The sequence below is a fragment of the Papilio xuthus genome, unplaced genomic scaffold (assembly GCF_000836235.2).
Source record: "Papilio xuthus unplaced genomic scaffold, Pxut_1.1 DF826945.1, whole genome shotgun sequence".
NCBI classification, from domain to species: Eukaryota; Metazoa; Arthropoda; class Insecta; order Lepidoptera; family Papilionidae; genus Papilio; species Papilio xuthus.
The window spans coordinates 7,082,189-7,106,612 of record NW_013531704.1 but is presented as its reverse complement, the minus strand read 5'-3'; the positions used below and the strand labels follow the sequence as shown (position 1 = coordinate 7,106,612).

Here is a 24,424-nt window from a genome sequence, read left to right as displayed (position 1 = left end):
CTCTCTCTCTCTCTCTCTCTCTCTCTCTCTCTCTCTCTCTCTCTCTCTCTCTCTCTCCCTCTCTTATGTTAGTTATTATCACTTTGTCTTTATGTCATTTATTCATAAAAATCTATCTTCTGACATTTTTCCTGTTACGATATGTTAATAGCTAAAAGACCTCAGTTTCTGAGACCAGTCTCTCTTCTCATTATCTTTGACAGAACAGAGTTTTAAGTCAGAGTTAGTAATTTTCTTGTATCCGACTCGAAGGACTGCTAAGTATGTTTGATGTACAGAGGCATGCCGCAGGAGATCTCCAACCCGACAGTGTTGTTACTGGACTGCTCCATCGCGTACCAGCGCGTCGAGGGCAAGCTCACCTCACTGGAGCCACTCCTCATGCAGGTACACAAACACTTATGAAATCTATCACACACACACACAGAACACAAGGTTTTCGTTTAGCTGCTCTGGAGATACCTTCGATTAGTAAGATATTATTTTCCCTAATATAGGCTCGAACTCTTAGTTCCCCCCCTCTACTTACTCATCATCACCTCACTCTATACATCCTCTCTAAAAGGCTCCGAGCCTATCCTAAGTTAGGGGTGACTAGGCCATAGTCAAACATAGGTCAGTGCGGGTTGATTTACATATCTTTGAAGTTCCTCTTAGATATTTGCAGCATCACGATATTTTTCTTCACCGTAAGAACATAGGATACATATGTAAATCGGAAAACACTCTACGAGTACATAGTGGGGATGAATTTTGAGTTGTGTTAGATATAATATTGTTTATTTAGGAGCAGGAATATCTAGTGCGTTGTGCGGCACGTATAACCGCACTGCGGCCCAAGGTGGTGCTGGTGCGCGGCGGTGCGGCGCGCGGCGTGCAGGACGCGCTGCGTGCGGCGGGCGTGGCGCTCGCCTCCAACGTGCGCGAGCGTGCACTGCGCCGCGCCGCACGCTGCGCACACGCAGACCTCGTCGCCAGTGTCGATGCCAGGATCGCCACACCGCGACTCGGAACTGCTAACCACTTTTATGTTAAGAATTGTTAGTCATTCTTCACTACCATACTTGTGGCTTGTCTTATTTCATTCACCTAATATTTGTAATGTGAAAATATTTAATAAAAAAAAAACCAAGAAGTAATATTTATTGGTAACAATAAAAGGGACATATAATTAAGTAGATTTTTTTTACAAAATTTCAGTCTCAGGCAAAACTCTAATGGTATTAGAAGGCTGCGCGGAGCCACACCTCGGCTGCTGCATCCTACTACGAGGTGCCTCTCTCGCTGAACTGGTCAGAGTCAAGAAGGTGGTCAAGTTCATGCTATTAGCATTCTACAACTGGAAATTCGAGAAGGCGTTCCTGGCTGACATAGAGGCGGTGCTTCCCGAACCTGGGATGTCTTTCGGTGACGAGGAAGCTGAGTGTGCGAGTGAGACGGATGTACAAGGAGAAAATGAGAGACAAGAGAAGGAGAGTCTTTTTAATGAACCTAAGGAAGAAGATAAATCAATGGATGTGAATAAAAGTGGGAAAACTGATAATATAATAGATGATATGGAAGATTCTAATATAGAACTATTCACAAGGAACAAAACTGATACTAAATCTATTACCAGTGAACTGAATGATAAAGAAGTGAAAAATATTAAAGAGAACGAAGAAAGTCTTAAAGAGCAAGATGATAATGAGGAAGTGATGAAACCCTCAGGTCGGAAGACAGATGGTGATAAGAATTTGAGTTGCGGAGTCCCAATTAGAGATTTCAGTGACCCATTACGTGCGACATTGTCCATGGATGATGAGGTCTTCTTACCTAATGAAGAAGCGGAATTAAAAGCTGATTCCCATAGCGAAAGGTAGAATTTACTATACGATATAAAATGACATAGCGGTCTTATTAGACTTATTTAGTTATATTGTGAATGTTTTTGAAACCCATAGTTTTAATATATGATACAGATGGTGTACAGATGACGCGGTGCTTTCGATGTCTCCGAACATCGTGATCCCAGCACCGAGACTGCCGCTGCGCGTGCCGCCCCCCCACACGCCGCACACGCCCCGCCCCAAGCGCCGCCCACAGACACGCCCACAACACACGCACCTACTACTCAAGGTACACTTCTATCTATCTCTTACATTTACCCATTACCTTTCTCTCTCTTTCCCACAATAAGCAGCCAGATCCTTAATATTCATGGTATCTTACTAATATTATAAATGCGAATGTTTGGATGGATGGATGTTTGTTAGAAGTTATCTTCAGAAAGGCTTTATGGATGTCGTTGAAATTTGCCATATATGTAGAACATAATCAGGAAAAACACATAGGCTACTTATTTTTTTTTATTTGAATGTTATAGGAACCTCATCCGTTCATCAAGATGGCAATCAGCAGCCCAGCAGAGGATCCCCGGCTGCGCGCCGCACTCGCCAACTACCGCGCGACTGGAGCACGTGTAGCCAATGGCACACATAAACGTTAGTTCTCTTATTATACAATTAATTTTAACAGTGTTAGAGCCCGCTTTAACATGTTCGCTGGAATAGTCCCGGCTCGCCCGGTGATATACCACGACCACACAGAAGACAGGCGTCAAGTGGAAGCTATTCCGCGTGCAGTCTGATGAGTGTGCGTCCCGGAGGCATAATTTATTTATTATGAGCTACGGTCAGTTCGCTATTTCAGCGATTTCAGGTGGCCGCTCGCTCGTTTGCCACCTTTATATAAAAAAAAATATATTTTTCAAGACAAAACTTAATAAGAACTGTAAATATATTTTTACAGTTGTATACGATTAATCAGGTAGTGTGTGTGACAAAAAAATTATTGTCAACAGCGCCCTCTTTTATGTTAAAGACTAAATCTGAATCCAGCATTTAGTATTAATTCAGTATGATCTAGATTTGTTATTATATCTCCAGCGGAATGTCCCCAATACAAGCCGTCAGTGGTGAAGCCCCCGGAAAGTGAGGGGGAGGGGGAGGAGGACGGCGAGGGCGGGGCCAAGGGCGGGGCGGGGGCGGTGCCAGATCCCCTCGCCCCCGAGCAGCACCAGCGTCTAAGCCTGTTGCTGTACAGCTGCAGCGACAAGTCTGCTAATGTACCAGACTTCTGTGTCAACCCATGGTACGAGATCAGTTGTCATGACAACATAATATTACGAAAGTAAAAAAATATAAAAAATATATATTGTATATGAAAAAATTATTAATTAATGTAATCTAATGCAAATGTTTGGATGGATGGATGGATTGATGTTTGATAGAGGGTGTCTCTGGAACAGCTGTATGGATCTCGTTGTAATTTGACATAGACGGCAAAAATAGTCAACAAAAAAATTGTAAATATTAAAAAAATGATAAAATATCAACAAATGTTATTAGGATAGTAACAATGGAGATGTACGGACGTCACGACATCTCTTTGGGGGCGTTCCTCGAGCGGCACTGCTTCGACGGTGACCACCGCTGTCCCTCCGCCAACTGTCAAGTGCCCATGAACAGACATCTCAGGAGGTCTCTTATTTATTACTTTTAGACATTATTAATTAGAATCCTTTGACCTGAATGACGTGCTTTTGTTACAAAGTCAAATGTCAGAATGATTAGTGAGGGGACATAAACGTCGATATTTTAGTAAGGCTAGTGTTGCCAGTACACCGGCACAGTGTCGGATTTTATTCCCAACACTTCTTTCTTTCTTCTTTTCTTTTGTACAGGAACCCAAAAAGCCCCGGGACCCTTGTTAATAAATGATACAAAAAAGGTCGGGTGGATGAGTCATTTAATTAGCGTTAAGCGCAATCACAACAAAACAGTAAAATCAAACGCTAGCGTGCACTTAAATAGCGCAGCGCCATATAGTTCTTTTAGAACGAAACTTATATTTTTATCAATGTTGTTTTTTTATTTGCTCGTGAACATATACTTGTAAAACATTAATAATCTCATAGGAAGTTTATTCTACGACTTTTGACGTAATACACAATAATTTGGTTTTTTTTTTAATTTTTATTGTATTTTGGTAATATTCATAAATCTATGTTTCATTCATAAAGTACGACTTTCTTTTTGTTTATTTAATCTTTGATATGTCCATAGAGTTACGAATATTTGAGCGGAAAATTAAAATTAATATTTATTTTTATATAAAAATAAATATTAATTATCAAAAGTTATAGAACGAAATATTTTTTAATGTGTTTTATGTTATTTTTATTTCTGCGTGGTTATTATTGTTTTTCAAGTAATGTTATATGTAATTTAATACATATATCTAATTTTGTGAGACATTATATGCAACTGATACAAAAAAAAGCTAAACACTCTCGTAAACGTCCGGTGTCGGCACCGATTAGTTTCTAGCGCATCGGGACCATCGGCTGCTGAGCTGAGGGCCGCGTCCGCGAAATAACTCACCCACTCACCCTGGTGAAGAGCCCCCGATGTATTCGAAACTAGTCGGTGCCGACACCGGACGAATATAGGAGAGTGTTTAGCTGTTTTTTATATATGTTTACATATAACTAACATTACATGTGTGTAGGTTCGTGCACGGCGATGCTTGCATCACAATAACGTGCAACACGATAGGTCACAGTAATGTCGACAACAACAAACATCACTCCACAGAGGTAATGTATATGTCATAAGGTTCTTTATCAATTTTTAGCCTAGATTTCCGATCACGAGGTCGGGGGTTCGAATCCCGCCATTCGACTATTGTCGTAGATCATATCCTAGCACAAGCTTACAGCTTAGTTGGAATGGTAAAAGAAATATTAGTAAATTTACAAAAAAAAACTACTAATATTTTTAAAAAAATAATAAGAAATCGGTTGGTATTTTGTACAATAATAAAATGCCAAAATGAGTAATCTCGATATACAGGGTGTCTGTAAAATCTTAGATTTTATGAAACGAACCTTTATTATAAAGTCAACATAGTGCTCCAAAACAAATATATCCAGATATTCAATCTTATATTTGCAACCTCCTGTATAATATCTCTCATTTTTGTCCTATGATGCAATTTTAATTTGATAAACAGTTTGGCCTAAATTGGCTTAAAGTCCTATGTCCCCGTAGTCGGGCTTAAGGGCGTCCACAGTGCCCCATCAGTTCGCTCTATCTTCTGTCCTGCGTTTGTTCTCGGAGCATATTAGCCGGATTGCCTTCATTGTTCGACCTAACCTGTCCATTAAATAGAGGTTACTCGACTTCCGTATACCATTGTCGGAGTGCTAAGTATAGTAGTGATATGTAGGTGCGCGTGTGGACGCGGTGCGAGAGATGCGGCGCGCGGTGCGGCGGGCGGCGGTTGTCTCGGTTGGCGCTGTCGCTGTCTCTGGCGCAGTACATGCGACTGCGGCTGAGCGCGACGCGCTACGTGCGCCGCCGCCTCTGTCCGCACCCGCTGCATGCGCACGCGCACGCATTCGTCGCGCGACTCACCACCGCGTGCTTCAGGTGAGTGCACCTCTCGCACTTTAGGGACACCCTTTATGTAGATTCTTTTCAGATTTCTCTAACACCAAGGAACACTATTTTTAGACTTATTGTATGGTATTTAGGTTTTTTCAATTTGATATTTTTAACCACAAAAAATTAGGTATGAATAATTTCTTAAAACTTTGTACGTTCTAGGGTCCTTAGGAGGGCTTTAGAAGGCCTATAGAGGTGCCTTAAAAGCCTTAGTGACTTTTATAAGAATCATCATCATTCCGCCATTTTCCTTGCAATTAAGATAGTGTTATAAGATTGTTGTTTATTCTTGTTTTATAATATTGAATCTCATCCAGTATATATTTGTGACAGGTACAACAAGATATCGATGTACGACATCCAGCTGCCGCCTGACGTCATCTCCATCAACTACGACACGAAGCGCATGCGCGACAATCTTATAGCACATCTCAATGAACTCATGCTCAAAGGTAGACTTTTATAATAGTGATAAAATCATTGGTTTCCTTAATATTCATGTTTAAATTTATATTTGACATTTATATTTTATAATTAATTAGCCGTCGCCCAAGAATTTGTCTGCGCGGAATTAAAAAAAAACATAATTAGTAGCCTATGTGGTCTTCCAGGCTATGCTCTATATGTATGATAAATTTCATAAAGATCCGTTCACCCGTTTTGTAGATACCTTCAAACAAACATCCATCCATCTAAACATTCACTTATAATATTAGTAGGATTTAAAAGATATTTAAACTTATAATCCGACTCGAAGGACCATAACGTATTTTAAACTGTAAATTTGTTTGTTGCACAGTTTTTTTTTGGGCGGCGCTATGCCGCCCTCTCGTTCCCCTAACGTGGTGATCAGGGACTTAAGGGAGCAAGATTCTTTATCTCTTTATTAAAATTATAAAATCCAAACTTTTATTGTTGCACAGTTTTGTGTTCGTGTTGTATAGGATATAATAATAAATATCGCTTGATACTATTAGGTCACGAGACATTCAGCAGTGTGTCTGCGGGCGAGGTGGAGGAGAAGGAGCGCGAGTACTCCGCCTTCCGCCATCACATGGACAACATACACCTCGCCCTCACCTCCGCCAGCCTGCACGAACACGTCACACTAGCAAGTAACACAAACATCTCTGTCTCACTCACACACACGAACACTGACAACACCACAACAACTGTCTCTTTCTATTTCGCTCTTCACACTCTTTTTGAAAGTATCTCTTTAAACCAGTGATTCCCAAAGTCTTTAAGATCGATATTGGGAAGTAAATTTGGGAAGGCATAAGTTGACAAAATGTACAGCACCAAAGTATTCACAGTAATTCTATAGTAAAATAGTTCGAGAATCTCTGATTAACCGTTGATTTCTGAGACCAACTCTATTTAAAACATATCGCTATCTCTTGTCAAAGGTAATGACAGGAATCTTGATATATTTTATACAGAAACTAGCCGTTGCATGCGACTTCGTCCCCGCAGAATTGAAAAAAAATATTAAGTAGTTTATGTATTCTTCCAGAATATGTGCTAAGTCAAATTTCAGCGTGATCCATGCAGCCGTTTTGGAGATACTTTCTAACATCTATCCATACATTTGCATTTATAATATTAGTAAGAGTCTCAAAAACTCACTGTTAAGTAATTAACTCGACTATTATTTGGTTGAAGTTTTTTGTGTCCTTTTTTTTTAATTTTAGGCGTAGTTCGTAACCTATGGAACGTGTCAGATAATATGATAACTGGAGAGCGAATGCTGCGAGACGCGCAGGACAAGTGGTCCAGTCCTATTTCTAAGAACAAACTGCAAACTGAACTCAACCGTAAGTACTACGTCTTAGTGTTCAAATTACAATGATAAATGTTTGTAAAAAAATATTTTTTATGCACTATATGTTCTTGTAAATATAAATTTTTTTAATTGGGGTTGGGTTGGTTTATTTTTATTTTAGTACACTTTTTTGAATAATATATGCACAATTTTAAATTTTCTTATAGAAGAAGACAAAGAAGTTGATGACACGAGTGTCGAAACTGCTGCCAACGATAGCTCAGGTACAAAAAATATTCAGAAGTTTTTTTTTCTTTTTTTTCGCATTCACGAATTGTGGCTTTTTAATTTTTTCAGATAGTATATCAAAAGAAATAGACAAAGAACATAATATAGGTAATTGTTTTTTTTTCTTTGCCCTCTGTCGAGATTTCCGTGTATAAAAATTTCTAATATTTAATCAGGTACAGAAGAGGACGAGGAGAAAGGCGATAAGAAAACCGTGAAACAGATACTGTCACAACTTTTGTCCAGTAACCAACAAGCCAATCAGGTACGTATTCAGTCGACTTCAAAAAGAACGAGGTTAACAATTCGTCCGTATTTTTTTTAACGCGTATAGTCAATCAAGAATATCGGAACAATCGTGGTTGGTTCTCTCAGTATATATATAAAACCTACTTACACATAGAAAATAAAAAAAGACAACACAGATACAGTAAAAAGACGATTTTGTGACATTTTTTGATGATGCGAGAGGGGCGCTAGTGAGCTGTTCTTCTCTGCGTCCTACCTATACTAATATTATAAAGAAAAACTAATTAATTAGTTGTTTGAATTAATGGAACTCCAAAACTACTCAACCTTTCTGAGTAATTCTTTTACTATTGAAAAGTTACACTATTCTCGGATGACATAGACATATTTATTTCTAGATTTTAGTTATTTTAGTTAAGCTCTATTTTAAATCGGGTAGATCTGACGTCATGTGTGGTGTAGGAGGATTATTTACTTGTTATCTCGGTGTGGTACAGAACGGTATAATACTGTCGAGCGGCGTGGTGCCGGTGTTGGTGCGTGCGGGGGACGTGGGGTCTGTGATCGCGGCCACGCTCGCCTCACTCACTTACCAGAAGACGTTGCGTGCGCAGCGGTACAGGTAACAGAAGACAGGACTTTTTGTTAGCATGTAATTGGAGGGGGAAGGGGAACACTTATCTTTATTTGAGGGGGGGTCTTCGAAGATAACCTTTTATATGGTTATATTAGATTTGATACTGTCAGTAAGAACTCTACTGCCGGAAGATTTAGTTTGCCAGTGAGTTACTAATAAATTATTATTAGAAATTGCTCTAATTAACTGTGTAAATATATTTATTTTAGTACTCAAAGTGAACAAGAAGACGGTGAAAGTACTGCAGCTGGAAAGGAGAAGAACGACGGAGATAAAACAAAATCCAGCGCCGCCAAGTCTCACGAACATATAGAAGTGCTCCTAAAGGTTTGTTACCGCTCACATTTAGCATACATCTGTTGTGTAGTTTTTTAGTTCAACATGCAACTGATTAAAAAACTACATGATAAATAGTAAACTATCCGAGTAGTTTTTTAGTTTATCAATTGTACTACATGTTTTGTAGTTTCTTTACTTCACCGACAGCAGTTACTGTCTCGTAGTTTTTTAGTTGGAGTAGATACAAATGTATTGTGTTAGGACGGTCTGGCGTGCCGCGTGTACTTCGCGCTGCAGTTCCACGTGCTGAGACACGCGGTGCTGGCCGCGCCCGGAGCACCCGCCCCGCCCACCACATGCTCCTGCCACGCCAAGGAGAAGGATGGTAACTATTTCTAGCCCTAAGGTAGGGAGTTTGTGACTGTGACCCAGGACTGAGTGAATATTTACTGGATATACCATAAGTATAAGATGATTTGGTTAAACGGGGTAATAGTTGTGAGTCCCAGATTGGTATATTTTGTTAGATGGGTCGTAATCCAATCAAGTTTGGAAATTACTATTAAACATATTGTCGTCTCTGTTTTGTCAAAGAGAGTGTAAGGGATGACAATATGTGTCAATGGAACCTCTATCTTCTATGAATGTATCTCGGTTTAGGTAAGAACGTGTGCGATGTGGAGGAGGGGTTCATCAGATCGTTGGCGCAGTGCGTGCCGTGGGCGGCGCGCGGCGGCAAGTCCGGCTCCACATTCTGCAAGACTGAGGGTCAGTACCACACCTCGCTGCCATGTAACCTTCCGTGTGTAATGTAGCTGACCTTGAGATGCATGTTGCAGACGACCGCTACGTGCTGAAAGAGATGACGAAGCCGGAATGGCAGCAGTTCCTGGAGTTCGCGCCGCACTACTTCTCCTACGTCAACTCCTGTCGCCTCAACAACCAGCCCAGTCTCCTAGGTAACGTTTTTGTAATTGAAAAAAATCTTAATTGTTACCTTACGTGTTCTTCTGGACTATGTTTTTTTATATATGTGTAAAATTTTAGCAAGACAGTTGAGCCGTTTTGTAGATACCTTCAAACAAACATTCGCATTTATAATATTAGTAAGATTGCCATTTTGATGCCTACTTTTAATAAATAGAGGAACCATAGATTTTTTTTTCTTTACGATGTTTCGTTGTGTTGTGCAGCACGCATCCTGGGCGTGTTCAGTGTGGGCGGGAGCGGCAGCGGCGTGCTGGTGATGGAGAACGTGTGGTACGGCGCTGCGGGACTACGCTTCGACCTGAAGGGCACCGCGCGGCCCCGCCTCCCGCCCGCCGCCGCCCCGCCCACTGCACCCCCCACACACGCCCCCCACACCCCGCACGCGTCCCTCGCCGCGCCCACAGTGCTCGTCGACCTCAACCTGCTACATTGTGAGTATCCTTTACTTAGTAAATCGTGTGTTCACAACATCTGGGGATAATAATTTTTGTTTCTTCATTTTTTGACTTCCGTCCAATAAATTGAAGACGAAAATTAAGTGTTATTTTTTATTATTCAAAATATGTATTCCTTCGGGTGTATAGTAATTTTCAGATATCTTGGTGGCTCTTAACTTCTTGTGAGTCGCTGTGCAGAACAAGGTTTTGTAACGGCGCGTAGCGAGATAAGGGGCGGGGAGGAATGCGCAGCGCGCATAACCTTGAGCCGCCAAGATATTTGAAAAGCCTAATACCTAAGAGAAGGGGTCCTTCGAGCCGGACATGTGTGTTGCAGTGCGTTGGGAGCGGCAGCTGTACGTGCCGGGTCACCAGTGCTGCGCGCTGTGGACGGCGCTGGGACGTGACACAGCATTCCTGGCCGCCAGCGGGGTCATGGACTACTCCCTGCTGCTCGGCATACACAACCACACCCTCGTGCTCGGAGTCATAGGTACCATCACTCCTCGCTCACACAACGTCCGCCTCCTATCTCACATTCAATATTTCTAGTACACTTTACTACTTTGCAGTGATTTTTTTATATTATACGACGGTAAAAAGATTTCCCACATTAAATCTATCCTAAGGGAACCACTTAACTATGAGTGTCAGACACATATTTTATTTTTTTTAATTTCTATGTATCAGATTACATCCGTACCTTCACATGGGACAAGAAACTGGAGCACCTGGTGAAGAAGAACCTGGGCTCTGGTCAGCCGACTGTGGTGTCTCCGGAGGAATACAGGCGCAGGTTCTGTGCAGCTTGCCGCAAGTACTTCCTGCAGTGTCCTGCTCACTGGGACCATCTCTACGACAACATGGATGCTGCCTAGCTCACAGACACTAATTGCACTCAGAGACGTAATTAGTCACTAAGGGAGCTGCGTCACTAGGGGTCATTAGGGGAACAGAGCGAGAAACCTTGTCACTGGGGGAGCCTGGTCCCTAGAGGTGCCTTGTAACTGAAAGCGACCCTTAGATTTATAATAATAAATCTACACAAAGAAAGAGTACTAAAGGACTGACTGAGGGCAACAGTTAGGATAGTTTTTTATCAACACTAAGGGATGTCCTTAGGTAACCATTTATTCTCTATCTTAGAGAACTTGATTGACTTGTAATTTCATTAAGCAAAAAGTGGCTTCTACACTTGACTCTGTCAAGTAAAATTATTTAATAAATTATTATTGTAATAAAAGAGTTATAAGCAGTTTATATTCTTTATTTGTATCGTTGTTTGATCTGAATTATTAAGTATTATTTATACATTCCTAAATTATATTAAATTCTTGTTTTATAATAAATATATTTTTTATTTCTATTAATCTCACAATTTCCTTCCAACGAGATTCATAAAAAAATATTTACGCGGAAAACAGTGTTGAGCTTAACAGTGGTAGAGCCCGTTTTAACTTCTTAACACTAATTGTCCCGGCTCGCCCGGTGAAATACCACGACCACACAGAAGACACGCGTCAACTGGAAGCTATTCCAACTATAGTCTGATGAGTGTGCATCCCGGAGGCCTAATTTAGTCCTCTTTCCCTTCCCATCCTTTTTCTTATAAAGAAAGGATGGGAAGTGGAAGTGGACTTTCCAGATGAGAGGATGCATGGAAAGGGAAAATATTTTCTTACTGTGCATCCTCTCCTCCGTCGATGAAAGGTAGGCAACGCATATGCAATTGCGTATGTCTATGGGCAACGGTCATTTCGCTATTTCAGCGATTTCAGGTGGCCGCTCGCTCGTTTACCACCTTATGATATAAAAAAAATGAAGGGAAAAATATTGAAGTCAAATAAAATGACATCGAGATTTTATTTTACGTATATTTCCATATTTATACACTACAAATAAATCTTATTTTGACAATAAGAAAATAATATACAATTAAATTTTCACATTGGACACAATTTAACTATCCGTCACTTAAACAATTTAAGTTTCTTTTTCTCCAATGTATGAAAAACAGTGCATTCCTTCGCGACACACAAAAATAATTCTAAAGCTCATTTAATATATACTTAACAAGAAACTTTTGAAAAGTAAATTATTTTATTATCTGTGTCCCAAAAAAATCCCACCTAAATTAAAAAAAAATCAGGTGACATTTTTATGTAAAATTTCTAATTTTTCAACGTATTTTTATTTAACATTCCTATTACATTTATATCTTAAATTAATACACAGAAATAAAAAAAAAACAATTATGTGCAATAAATAATTTAATTCTATCAAGATACGCAACCTCATGTGACGTCATCAGACGGTGGTCTCATGTTATTGTGAACGTATAATATAGAAAACTTATTAACGTAGTCGGTATGTGTTTATAAATATAAGTGTTATACAAAAGCACACAGAAATTAATCTTTTAAGCCACAACATCGATTTATCTTAACGATTTTTTACATTTTATTTAAAAAAAAAATCAAAATTTTGGTTTGCAATAACAAAAATAATAAATATATGTACGTGTTGAAGTTTAATGAATTAGAACACTCCGTGAAGTGAATATTATTTTTTTACATATATTTTAAAATCTTTACGCTGCCAAGACATATGTACTTCGAACCTATATTAAATGAGTTGTTTCAAAGAGGGATGAAAACTGTCTTTAGACAGTGAAATACCTTTTTAAAAATTTATAAATTGACACTATACTTGATAATGCACCAAACTATTTTTTTTTTTGTAAAAATATATATTTTTTCGCATAACTAACACAGATCTTTATTATCTTCAAACACCATGAGAATGCATTCTTTAAACTGGTCTATAAAAAAACATAAATAGATTTAGGGCAATAAAATATCCATATTTATGAAGAAATTTCATAAAGCAGGATTTTGTTGGCGACCAGTGTTATAATCTGTGCCCATACAATATCCATCCAAATTGTAATAACACAAATCAGCACCTCATTTAAAACACAAACACCAAGTTTTACATTCAAAGTACATCCAAATTAACTAAATAATATTAAAAAAAATCACAATAATTTTAATACATAATAATAATTTACTTGTGATGGACAACTAAATATCGTAAAGAATTGCAGGAACTCTTAAGTTATAAAAAAACATAATTCCGCTAACTTAAGTTATTAATTATACATCGACATACTCAAGCATCTCAAATTGTAATTTACAAAAAAAAACTGCAATATTTTGAAACAATATTACAGTTTTTGAGGTTAGAATTGACAGCCCTGAAATATTCCTCATAAGCTTCCTGATAACTTATATAAAATATGTATTAACAAATACAATTCTTAATTTTATCAAACAATTTCACTTTTTTAATATCATTAACCAAAAAATATAGACTTTATGTCCATAATGAAACAAACTCACCAAATGGAATGTTCCAGAGCCGTCAGCTGTCACCGCGCAAACTCACTTTTGACAGATAGCAGACGTCACTTTGACAGCAAACGTCAGATGAGGCGGGAATTGGTGTTCGTTTGCGAAGGGCGGGATTGTGTCAGATCGTTGTCGGAGCAGTCGAATGTTGGCGACAATAAATCTTGCTCATTGTATCCCATCATGTTGGATCCAGCCGCGAGCTCAGAGTGTTCAGCTGCTCTAGACCCGCCAATAGCTCTCTGCATCCATACACAATAAATACCTCATACAATTCAAATAAATTTAAATAATTCAGAATTATATTTTATCTATTACATTAAGATTTAAAGCATTAACCCTTCTCCGACACACTCTCAAATCAAAAGATCAATCTATGGGTTCTTTCAGGTTGTGCTGAAATGTGGCATAGATGTAGACATCTCATCTCATTTCAGCGAGATTCATGCAGCAGTTCTTTCTTCTAACAAACATCCATCCATCCAAACATTGGCATTTATAATATTAGTAAGATTTTGTTTAGTTTGACGTCTTGAATTAAGTAAAAACTAAATGTTACCTGAGCGATGTCTCAGCGAGCCTGGAGGCGCGGCGCAGGTCTGCAGCAGCGCCCACCTGTGCCCCGCGCAGACCCCGCACCTCCTCCTGAGACACCCGCAGCTGCTCCTGTCATATACATAAATACTTTTATTGTTATTCCATTTTATGTGTAAAATATTTGCAAAATTGTACCACAAACAATAAAGAAATAGGAATTAGTTAAGTTTTTAGTTTTATTACAGCATTTTAATGGATATAATGACCTTGAAAAATATGTACCTTTAATTTTTTTATTTCATTTTTCAATTTTGATACAACTTCGGGGTCAGCACTTCTAGCCTGGAATTGAAACAGCGTTGTAATTTACAAAAAAAACTTAAAAAAAAAGGCAATGAAATTCACTGTAAATTAAATTTAAAATGGAAATTTGTACATAACTTTTAATTACATGTACATTGAAGTTGAGAATAGTTTACAATACCATCGCTACACTGACCTCAGCCATTGGTGTGAGTGGGGCGGCAGGCACGAGCCTAGGATCGAGGAGCACTCCAGGGAAGACAGTATCAACAACGGGTGCGCACACGTGTTCCCTCATCGCGCGCTCACTCTCAGCCTGGCGCGCGCGTGCTACGGCAGCCTCCTCTTCAGCACGGCATCGTCGGCTTCGCTCCGTGAATAACTCCGACCTAAATGAACAGAAACATAGATGTTAACCACTAGAACATATCTTGCATGGTATTAGTTTCACCACAGCCAGCTCCAATTCTTAATTCTGACCATGTCAGTAATATCAATTTATTAAATTACTCTCTTCAAACTTGATTGATTGCAAGTCAAGTGCTTGACCACTGAGTCACCGTCACTTGACTTGCAATCTGCAGATCCTGGGTTTGAATCCCGCCATGTACCAACGTGTTTTTCGATTTCCGATTTACATATGTACATTTATCCGACGTTCTTATGGTGAAGGAAAACATCGTGATGCAACCTGCACATATCTGAGAAGTAATTCAAAGATATGTGTGAAGTCAACCAACCCGCACTGGGCCAGTGTGGTTGACTATGGCCTAATCACCCTTTACTTAGGGTAGGCTCCGAACCCCTCGGTGGGGACGTATAGTGAGCTGATGATGATGAAATTACTCTCTTATAAAACAGAAAAGAGGATTGAAGTGGAAGCAATCTCGTGAATCCCCCTGATAATTGTAGTACTGGAGGCTTAATTTTAGTCCCCTTTCACTTCCTACCCATTTTTTTTATAAGGGAAGGTTAGGAAATGGAAATGGATTTTCGGATGAACATCTGCAATAACGAATGTCTATGTCTATGGGCAACAGTTACTTCGATATTTCAGCAATTTCAGTTGGGCACTCGCTCGTTTACCACCTTATAATAAAACAAAACCTCTATACTTAAACAAAATTGTAATGGCCTTTATGTAAATAAACTTAACCCCCAGTTTCACCATTGGCACTATATTTAAATTAACTTAATGAATACTATTAACTGTTTTAATTTGGAAGTTAAATTTAAAAAATATAAGAAATATAGATTTCAACTACCAATTTTATTGGTTTTGAATGTGGTAAAATTTAACATAATTTTATATAAAAGTCTGATAAATTTCTTACTACTTCTTAATCTACTTAAACTCGATTTATGATATGGGATTATAGGATCTAAGTGGTGTAAACTATTATCATATATGGAGCATTAATTGCGCTCTATTTGGCTCGTTCACGTACCGACACGTGTTACCGGTCCAAAGGTCTGACATCGACTGACGTCCCCTCTCTCTGGCATGTACTTATGGACAACACTCGAGACAAACAACACTATGTTTATGCATACACTATATTATAGATTGATAAATGTTCATAATACCTGGTTCTCTCCAGCTCATTCATGATCTGCTGCAGCTGCTCATCCTGGTGCTCCGGTTCTGGAGATGTTCTACCAGGGTGTACAGGCAGAAAATCCGGTAGACGTTTAGATTCAGCACCTGTAACATGACCATCATTAGCTGACATCTGCAACTTAGTCCATGTTAAAGAGAAACTGTATTGCCTTTCTGTCCTATTTCAGACTGTAATCTAGGTCTGTTCCAAACTTCATACAAATCTATTCAGCCTATTTTAACCATTTTTCATAATTCTAATAATGGTAATTATCTGTTATTCTTTATCAAACTATGTTCCATCTAAAAATGATTTATAAACAGATTACTCCAACACTAAAAATAAAATTAAAAAAAAGACATAACACCAAGAAATTTTATAATTTAGTACTAGCTGTCGCCCGCGACTCAGTCCGCGTGTTTATCTAAAGAAAAAAAATTAGGGGTGGACTACCCTTAACATTTCGGGGGATGAAAAAATGTTCGCCGATTCTCAAACCTACTCAATATGCTCACAAAAGTTCATGAGAATCGGTCAAGTCGTTTCGGAGGAGTATGGGAACGAAAATTATGACACGAGAATTTTATATATAAGATTTGTACGTTTTAAAGTCATTCTCAAACTTCAAAAGAAAACTGTTAACTGTCCATAGTATTTTTTGTACAACATTATATAAGTTTGTTAGAATATATGTATCTATAATTAAGCTAAACCTATTCTATGAGGAAATCAATATGTCAGACCTATTGTATGCTAATTTCATATTTAATTTATAGTAACAATAAGCAATGAAGATTATGGCTATTGAATGTGATTCTAATACTAATTTAAGAGTGATAGAACCTGCTTTAACATCTTTGCACGAATTGGCCCGGCTCGCCCGGTGAAATACCACCACCACACAGAAGACAGGCGTGAAGTGGAAGCAATACCGCGTTTCGTCTGATGAGTGTGCGTCCGGGAGACCTAATTTAGTCCTCAACCCTTCCCATCCTTTTCTTATAAGGAAAGGATGGGAAGTGGAAGTGGACTTTCCAGATAAGAGGATGCATGGAAAGGGAATATATTTTCTTTCTGTGCATCCTCTCCTCCGTTGATTAAAGGTAGGCAACGCATATGAAATTGCGTATGTCTATGGGCATCGGTCACTTCGCTACTTCAGCTATTTCAGGTGGCCGCTCACTAATTTGCCACCTTATGATATAGAAAAAAAAAAATTACAATAAAACTTTTGTATCAGTTAAATCAATTTCATGGCTTTCCCATTCTCCTGGGTTGGGATTCAAGTTTTTAAAAAACTGAATATTTTAGCTCAATTTTTACTGTTAGCCTGCCTGTTCAACCCTGCTAGAGTCAATATATTAAAATACAAAAATGTTTACCTGCATTTGGTGGCAGATCCAATGGAAACTGGTTTCTGGGTGACATATTCCTTCTATCTGAAGGATTCACAGATTCAGTAAGATCTAAACTGAGATGCATGGGGTGGTCGAGTGGTACAGGGCCGGCTGCTTCAGCCCCTGCCGGCAAGTCCAGTGGGATGTTCCTGTTTGATGGTCCTGAATCAGAAGATGTTGACGCCCCCATATATGGATCATAATCATAGCCTCTATTTCCAACATAATTATTGTCATTTCTCCTTCCCAACGATGAAGATGAACCAGCATTAAAGTTAGTATTAAATGTAAAGTCTGGTAGATTATCCAAGTCCAATGAAATCGGTCCATTTGAATGTAAGTAAGCCTGTTCCACTAGGATGTGGTCTTGTACAAAGTCAGGCAGGGACGGCATCCCCATCGGCTCAGATGCCAAATTCGGTCTATGATAAAACTGTACATTATCATTTTCTGAATAAAAGTTATTCTTAGAATTTGAAGTCCCTACTGCACTAAACGGTACGTCCATTGAACTAGTCGAAGGTACGTTATCACTTAGGCGATGGCTGGCACCCTCGCCGGTTTTATCTTTGGTTTGATTATCAGGCTGACGACTTTTCTCACGTCTAGATTCTGTGTGAACGTCTACTTTAGTAGGCGAATGTTGCACTGTGTTTGAGTAAACCTTAGGCCTGGCACCAGTGTGCTCGTAAGTAGAGTGTCCCGGCAACGAAAGATCTCTCTTGAGGAAGTGCCGAAACGAAAACGGATTCTCTTCCTTACGCACGGCCCCGGTTGACTCTAAAAAAATTACATATCTTTAAATATGTCATACATTTGCGAAACAAAAAACAAATCTCTATAGCACTTACTAGTTGAGGAACTTTTGGGCTTTGTGGGCGACGTATGGCCATTTTCTTGGCTATTATACTTCGCTTCTTCAATTCCTAGGTCTGGCTTTGCAGCATTCTGTTCGTTTTCCTGATTCGAGTCCGCATCGTTTGAATTTTGTGGTGAATTTTTATTTGAAACACCGTCTTCGTCCTCCGCCATGATAATGAGAATGACAGTTGATACTAAATTAAGTTCGGAAACAACTCTCTACTAAAAATATTTGAGTGTTTCTTGAAGTTTTTTTTATGCTCATTAAGTCGCAAAATTATTATTTTACTTCATTTCTTTTAAAAAATGTAAAAGTAAAAACTATATTAATGTCGAAAAGCAAAACGGGAAATAAAAATTAAATTATTTTGTTTTCTTATATTGTCTCTAATTACTTTCCCTTACTGTAACGCGTTTTTTCTTTCGTACTGTTGACCATCTTGTACTCATTTTAGGAGAAACAATCTTAGACCTTTTAGCAATAAAAGATTCTGTATTTTGGAAATGGTAATAATGTAGACCCTGAGCTAATAAATATTCCTTACAATAAAACGCGATTTCGTCTCAATTTGTTGTCGTATTCATAGTTACTGTTTAATAAATCTCTTCGAATCATTTAATAACTTCCTTGTAGATGAGGCGACTATCTACCTACTATTAGCAATATTTTTTTTAAACTGGCAGAATCTTATCACAATGCTTCAGCTATAAGCAATTTAGATGATCGCTAACGTTGAGAAAACTTTTGCCCCTTTTTCTACTTAGTAAAAATGTCGGGAAAATAAAAGATACGTTTTTTTATATATTTTACTGTATTATACATCGTACATATCTTTTGAATAATAACTGTCCAATACAGTAATAACAAAGGAAGTTTTTTTTTTAAATAAATAACTCAAAATAAATTCGTTAACAATAAATGCATTATTATAATTTAACCTAGTGAAGGATTAATTTATACAAAAATAGTGTTATACGCGTAAGAGCACAAAGCGTCACACATTTTGTTTTAAAATGGAAAAAAAATATATTAGTCGCTTAATATTACATTATTGAGTTTTTTTTGAGTAATCTGTCAAATAAATTAATAAAGTGCAAAACTTTACATTGACTTGATCATGACTGCTTAACATTTAAAAAAAAAAAACTACGATGGTATTAAAAAATCATTGATTCTGAAAAATACAGTAAGGAAAAATGGCAACACTATTTATTTTGGATGTGCCGTTTGGTTATTTTAGATATTGCCAGTATAATAATTATTCAATTTCTACTTCTGTGGTTATAGTCAACTATGAGAATAGTACCTTAATTCGATGCACCGTTAAATATTTTTATTTTTTTGGCACTGATTTAAGGTTGTGATTCAAAAAATACAATAATATTTTAAAAAATCATCATAGAAAATAATTTTCTGTCTATACAGCGTTTTTCTTTTGACAAAGATAAAGTTAACCCAAGTCAAATTTGTGTCGAAGTTTTGGTAAAATCAAATCGGATTGTATTTTGGATATCATACAAAAAAAATGTTTAAATTTCGAAACGAAACAGATAATAAAATATAAAAGAATATGGCACAGATCGTTGTTTAAATAATGACAGCTATCAATCAAAATATATTAGATTTTTTAATACATTATCTACATACATGTTTTGCTATAAATAAATTGAGCTATATCCAATCACTAATACAATATTTTAATGTAGAACTCCACGGCCGCTGCATTCAATACATATCATCATCTCTTTCTTTCTCTATGACGATCCAGAGACAACAATAGGTACCTATAAACAGTCGTACCTAACCTAAGCGAGAGTCATTCTCCGGTCTAGACTTACGATCGCCATTACGGAGATACTGAGCTACTTAGAGAGTGTGGACTCACGTTTATCCAAGTTTGACTGTAAATACAAATGTCACTGCAATAGACCTCTATGGTTATATTAAGCAGTACACAGAGTCAAAACGATTAATAGATATTAAATCTAAGAGGGGACCAATTTACAATATGCATCTGAAAATATTTAAATATAGTAAAAGATAGCTACAATTTTAATTAGATTATATAGAGTAAATGTTTACTTCACAAATTTATATTTTGGGCCATTTTTTATACATCTTTTTTGAGTAATCACAAAATGAAGATTAAAAATAATTTTGACAGAAAATTGAAAATAACATAAAATCAGTCTTTGGGTGTTAAAGGAAGAACGAGACAGCCAAAATAATTACAAATCGAATATTTGTGGACTAGGAGTACATTTTATAATTTTGCAAAACCATAAATTACAATTATCAATATAATTTTTGACAACCATAGACAATTTTACTAAATTAACTCCTTTAATACATCTTACTTTCTAATGTAATCCTAACATACATTTTTTTAATTATTGCACCAAATAAACAAATTAATAAGTCAATTTTAGAGCCACGACACATTATAATCAAACACCATGAATATCTAACAAGACAATACATAAACATATTTTTATCTTTTCTTTTTTCAAATGGAAAAAAGGGACAACAATAGATTTCTACATATATTGCTATCCCTTTCATTCTCTTTGACAAAACAGAGACAACAATATGTAATTACAAGCGTCATTATGATTTTTATGATTATAATTCACAGATTATACAAACATAGATAAAGTTCTACATACAAGAATTAATACGTCATAAACTCCACGATAAGCGCCAAAATCGTCGACCTTGGCTTTGTTATCATTTAATAAAAAAAAACTCGCTAGAAATTATCCAAAATGATTTGTTATAAAATTTATTTAAATTAATATAAAAAAAAATGTATAATAATTTAATTGATGTTTTTGACATAGCAAATTTTAAATATTGATAAAGGTATTTTATTCGTAAATCTTTGTCTATGTTTTTATAACCCAGAAGAACCATACTATTGTTTCCAATATCATTTTTTTAAATAATCTTTAAAATCTATACGGATTTAAAATTAAACATGCGAAATAACAAAATACCATTGTCATTACGACTAAGTTTATAATTACGCATAAATACAATTAAACAACATAGCTATAGCAATTTAGTCTTCACGTCATTAGGACATGCCAATTTTCTTTTTATTTATATATATTTTAAATATTGGCATTATACAAAGAAAAATCATTGACAAAAGAGAATTAAAAATAATAAACCAAATAGGAACATTTAAAAATCGAATATCAATCATCAAAGAACAGAAAACACCTAAATCGCATTTTTTAATCTATGATCATAGATTATAAACTTTATTTATTTTTAATTACATCTGAATATTACAATATCTGGTCTGTTGAAAGATTAATTATCCTTTGGCTAATTTATATACTATTATAATATATAATTATAATACATACTACCAAAAGATCTTATTATATAAAACATTAATATTAGCAGGTAAAGATGCGTACAAGCTTAATGGCTCGCATTGTACAGTTTATCTAGCGATTACCTTCTATAGGCCGATAACACGATAACAGCCGAATTAATATCAAAACGTTTTTCATACAAAAAGCTTATCAACAATCTCTATTTAGATCGCGTTGATGTCATCATCAAATTGCTTATATCGCCATTTTGTTATTCATCCCGGAAAATTACTTTCGATTAAATGAACTCTTATTTACATTGCGTTTTAAATTTTGACACTATAAAGGTGTCATTTTATGGGCAGACGAAAATACGTTTAATAAGAATGCCACCACTGAATTGTTACTATTACGAATATACATAAATGCCGTAACACAATACTTTAAGAATAAATTCGTTAACATTATTTGTCTAGACTCTAGGCAAATCCCAAATGGGCGTTGTACACAATTTGTCTGTGACATGGACGACACAATTGAATTGTTAACTAGAAAATTGTCGTGTTTATATCGCGTGGGTAATTTTGTTGTTACAAAAGAATTTATCGCACGAAGTTTGATCTAGTCATTTATGCATTAAACGGAATTATGAAAATGAAAAACGAAATTAAATATTTAAAATGAATTAAGATTAAATAATAAAAAAAAGTATAAAAGAAGATGATAAGCTTGCCAGTTCTATTGTATTGATGTTTCGAAATTCAAAATCTTCAATTCAAACTTTTTTTTAGTGGAGCAATTTCTAATATTATTTGTGCCAATATCATTAATTCCTGACACTGCACGACAATTACTTTCTTTTAAATTTTGTTACTATTAAAATTATTAAAGTTTTATCGCAACCATTACTGTTTTAAATTTATATTTTATGTTTACAACTTTCGAACAACAAAATTCCTTTGGCAAAAACCGTTGTCGGATCGACACATTTATTCCTGGGCCGAATATTTTTTTATTTCAAATTTACTTTGGAAAGTGTCCAAGGTATTTCGCGTACGGCTCATAAAATGTTTTTACATATTTCAGGATAAACTACGAAGCGTCAACATCGACTTTGTTTACTGCGATATTTTCGTTACAGGCGCGATAGTTCAGTGGTTAGATATCAACATCTCGAGTTTGAACTAGATTTTCGACTGTTACGTTATCGGCGAAAATTAATCGTAAAAAATAATAAAGTCAGAAAGTGTCACAGGTTCCATTCCATAATGATACTTCGTTATTATAATAGTAATAAAATTACGAGTACAAAAGACAAATAAATGTTTGTCCGATTACGTAGGTTAAATCCCACTTGGCAGTGTTACAGATCTGCAACTAGGTCACGGTTTTCGAATTATTTATCTACGCAACATTATGCTGTAAACAAATATATACATTGTAACTAATAAACTTTTTTTTTGTCAACAAAGCGTAATAAGTCATACGAAACGATAACTTCGCAAAATTCCACAAACTGAATTCTCTTCGAATTATGAATTTTACTTAAAACAAAGAAATAACATTTCCGATAATTATATTTTACAGATTTTACGTGTGTCAGTGACTTTTATCTGTATTGTACAAAAATGTATATAAACAAAATACATAAACATACATATGTAAATGTGATGTTTTATTATAGCTTTTGCCAATTCCGTAATTTATTGAAGATAAAAATAAATTTTATAATACATCCATGTATTCAAAACAAATTCTTACGATACACGTAAGTTTATTATCTGTACAAATTAAGTAATACATTTACAAACAAAACTGTTGCCTTTATTATGTTTTTATATTTTGGTCAATAACTATGTAATCATCACGACTTACTTAATTCTCAAATTACTTTAATCTACAAAATTACATGATCTTCAATAATAAATTTAATGTAGCTAAAATAAATAAATGCACATTTCCGAACGAGTGACACATTCTGACAACCGGAGCTGTCATCGTTGACAGCTAGCGATGTCTGTCAGTAGAGTCAATTAATCCTCTTTGAGGTACGTAAACTTAATATCACAGGAAAGTGAACCTAATCACTTCACACATAGGTTTCATAATAGCAGGTGGCTATGCACCCGGGGGCCGTGCACTAGCTGGTCCTCTCCGAGGTAGTGTCGAGTTCCGTGCCCCGGGCCGAGGGCTAGCTGATCGAGGAACTGCCAGAACTCGAGAGCGTGTCTCTCGACAGTTCCGCCGCCATTATAGCGATGGTTAATTCCTTTCGGGCTTTCTGCACCACCCACACCATTAGCGTTATCCCGATTAGTATCTGAAAGTTAAAAAAAAGTTTTTTGAAACATCATCACTACGTATACTATATACAGTCGAACCAGGATAAACGAAAGTTCAAGGTATTGCGATATTTTTCACACTTATATAGGTTTCTCTCTTAAAAGCCAAAATAACTTTCAAAAGAATTTAGATATGAAGGCTGATAGAGATGTATGGAGGATTAATACATACTGTGCCGACCCTCTATGGATAGGGGCGGTTTAATGTTGAGAGGTTTCTCTCTAACGAGTTTCTCGCTTATGGAGGTCGGCTGTTGGGATTGGACAGTCTCTCGCTAATCGTGATTTCTCACTTTTCCAAGTTCGACTATACTTTAATATAGCGGTACCTCTGTGTATATTTCTCTTCTAGGATTATACTAACTGCCGCAGTCTTTAATTGAAAAAATTAAAATCTAGAAATCTGCACTAAGGGCACAAATTCAGTTTAGATAAAAGGTCATGGTAAAGTCTTTGTTATAGTTTAAATCTAATTGGATGTCTGCCAATCTTAGAAGATTCAGTGTCATCTA

General features: G+C 36.6%; 3 protein-coding genes across 5 annotated transcripts in view; 1 reads left to right on the top strand and 2 right to left on the bottom strand.

Annotated features, from left to right (window-relative positions):
* fab1 (1-phosphatidylinositol 3-phosphate 5-kinase fab1) overlaps positions 1-11,382 on the top strand; it is a 16,442-nt gene extending 5,060 nt beyond the window's left edge. For 2 of the 3 annotated variants that reach the window (XM_013317007.1, XM_013317005.1), the window contains 23 exons: positions 279-387; positions 788-1,040; positions 1,201-1,858; positions 1,962-2,118; positions 2,366-2,483; positions 2,928-3,132; positions 3,390-3,521; positions 4,552-4,639; positions 5,272-5,474; positions 5,823-5,941; positions 6,467-6,604; positions 7,184-7,306; positions 7,482-7,538; positions 7,612-7,650; positions 7,719-7,807; positions 8,289-8,413; positions 8,638-8,755; positions 8,969-9,092; positions 9,368-9,475; positions 9,547-9,666; positions 9,901-10,128; positions 10,472-10,627; positions 10,825-11,382. In XM_013317007.1, the coding sequence (XP_013172461.1) occupies positions 279-387; positions 788-1,040; positions 1,201-1,858; positions 1,962-2,118; positions 2,366-2,483; positions 2,928-3,132; positions 3,390-3,521; positions 4,552-4,639; positions 5,272-5,474; positions 5,823-5,941; positions 6,467-6,604; positions 7,184-7,306; positions 7,482-7,538; positions 7,612-7,650; positions 7,719-7,807; positions 8,289-8,413; positions 8,638-8,755; positions 8,969-9,092; positions 9,368-9,475; positions 9,547-9,666; positions 9,901-10,128; positions 10,472-10,627; positions 10,825-11,012 (3,655 nt within the window). In that variant the 3' untranslated portion in view covers positions 11,013-11,382. The remainder of the gene's footprint in view (positions 1-278; positions 388-787; positions 1,041-1,200; positions 1,859-1,961; positions 2,119-2,365; positions 2,484-2,927; positions 3,133-3,389; positions 3,522-4,551; positions 4,640-5,271; positions 5,475-5,822; positions 5,942-6,466; positions 6,605-7,183; positions 7,307-7,481; positions 7,539-7,611; positions 7,651-7,718; positions 7,808-8,288; positions 8,414-8,637; positions 8,756-8,968; positions 9,093-9,367; positions 9,476-9,546; positions 9,667-9,900; positions 10,129-10,471; positions 10,628-10,824) is intronic. The other variant, XM_013317006.1, reaches the window with a different exon arrangement.
* A 1,846-nt stretch (positions 11,383-13,228) lies between these two features.
* LOC106121448 (uncharacterized) lies at positions 13,229-18,446 on the bottom strand. The gene is made up of 7 exons (XM_013317131.1): positions 18,234-18,446; positions 17,368-18,162; positions 15,972-16,089; positions 14,581-14,773; positions 14,364-14,423; positions 14,104-14,210; positions 13,229-13,786 (listed from the first exon to the last, which is right to left on the bottom strand). Exons 1-7 carry the CDS (start codon positions 18,412-18,414, stop codon positions 13,726-13,728), a joined length of 1,515 nt encoding a protein of 504 aa, XP_013172585.1. The 5' UTR covers positions 18,415-18,446; the 3' UTR covers positions 13,229-13,725.
* Positions 18,447-23,266: 4,820 nt separating this feature from the next.
* The window catches only part of LOC106121076 (transmembrane protein 64), a 14,856-nt gene continuing 13,698 nt past the window's right edge, over positions 23,267-24,424 (bottom strand). Inside the window, exon 3 of the mRNA XM_013316568.1 lies at positions 23,267-23,890. Coding sequence (XP_013172022.1) covers positions 23,762-23,890 — 129 coding nt within the window. The 3' untranslated portion in view covers positions 23,267-23,761. The remainder of the gene's footprint in view (positions 23,891-24,424) is intronic.

Coding starts and splice junctions, on each gene's coding strand:
- LOC106121448 (XM_013317131.1), bottom strand. CDS start 18,414: ATGGCGGAGGACGAAGACGGTGTTTCAAATAAAAATTCACCACAAAAT. Junction 16,090..17,367: donor GGATCTGCCACCAAATGCAG/GTAAACATTTTT, acceptor GTCATGTTACAG/GTGCTGAATCTAAACGTCTA. Junction 14,211..14,363: donor ATGAAATAAAAAAATTAAAG/GTACATATTTTT, acceptor TGTATATGACAG/GAGCAGCTGCGGGTGTCTCA.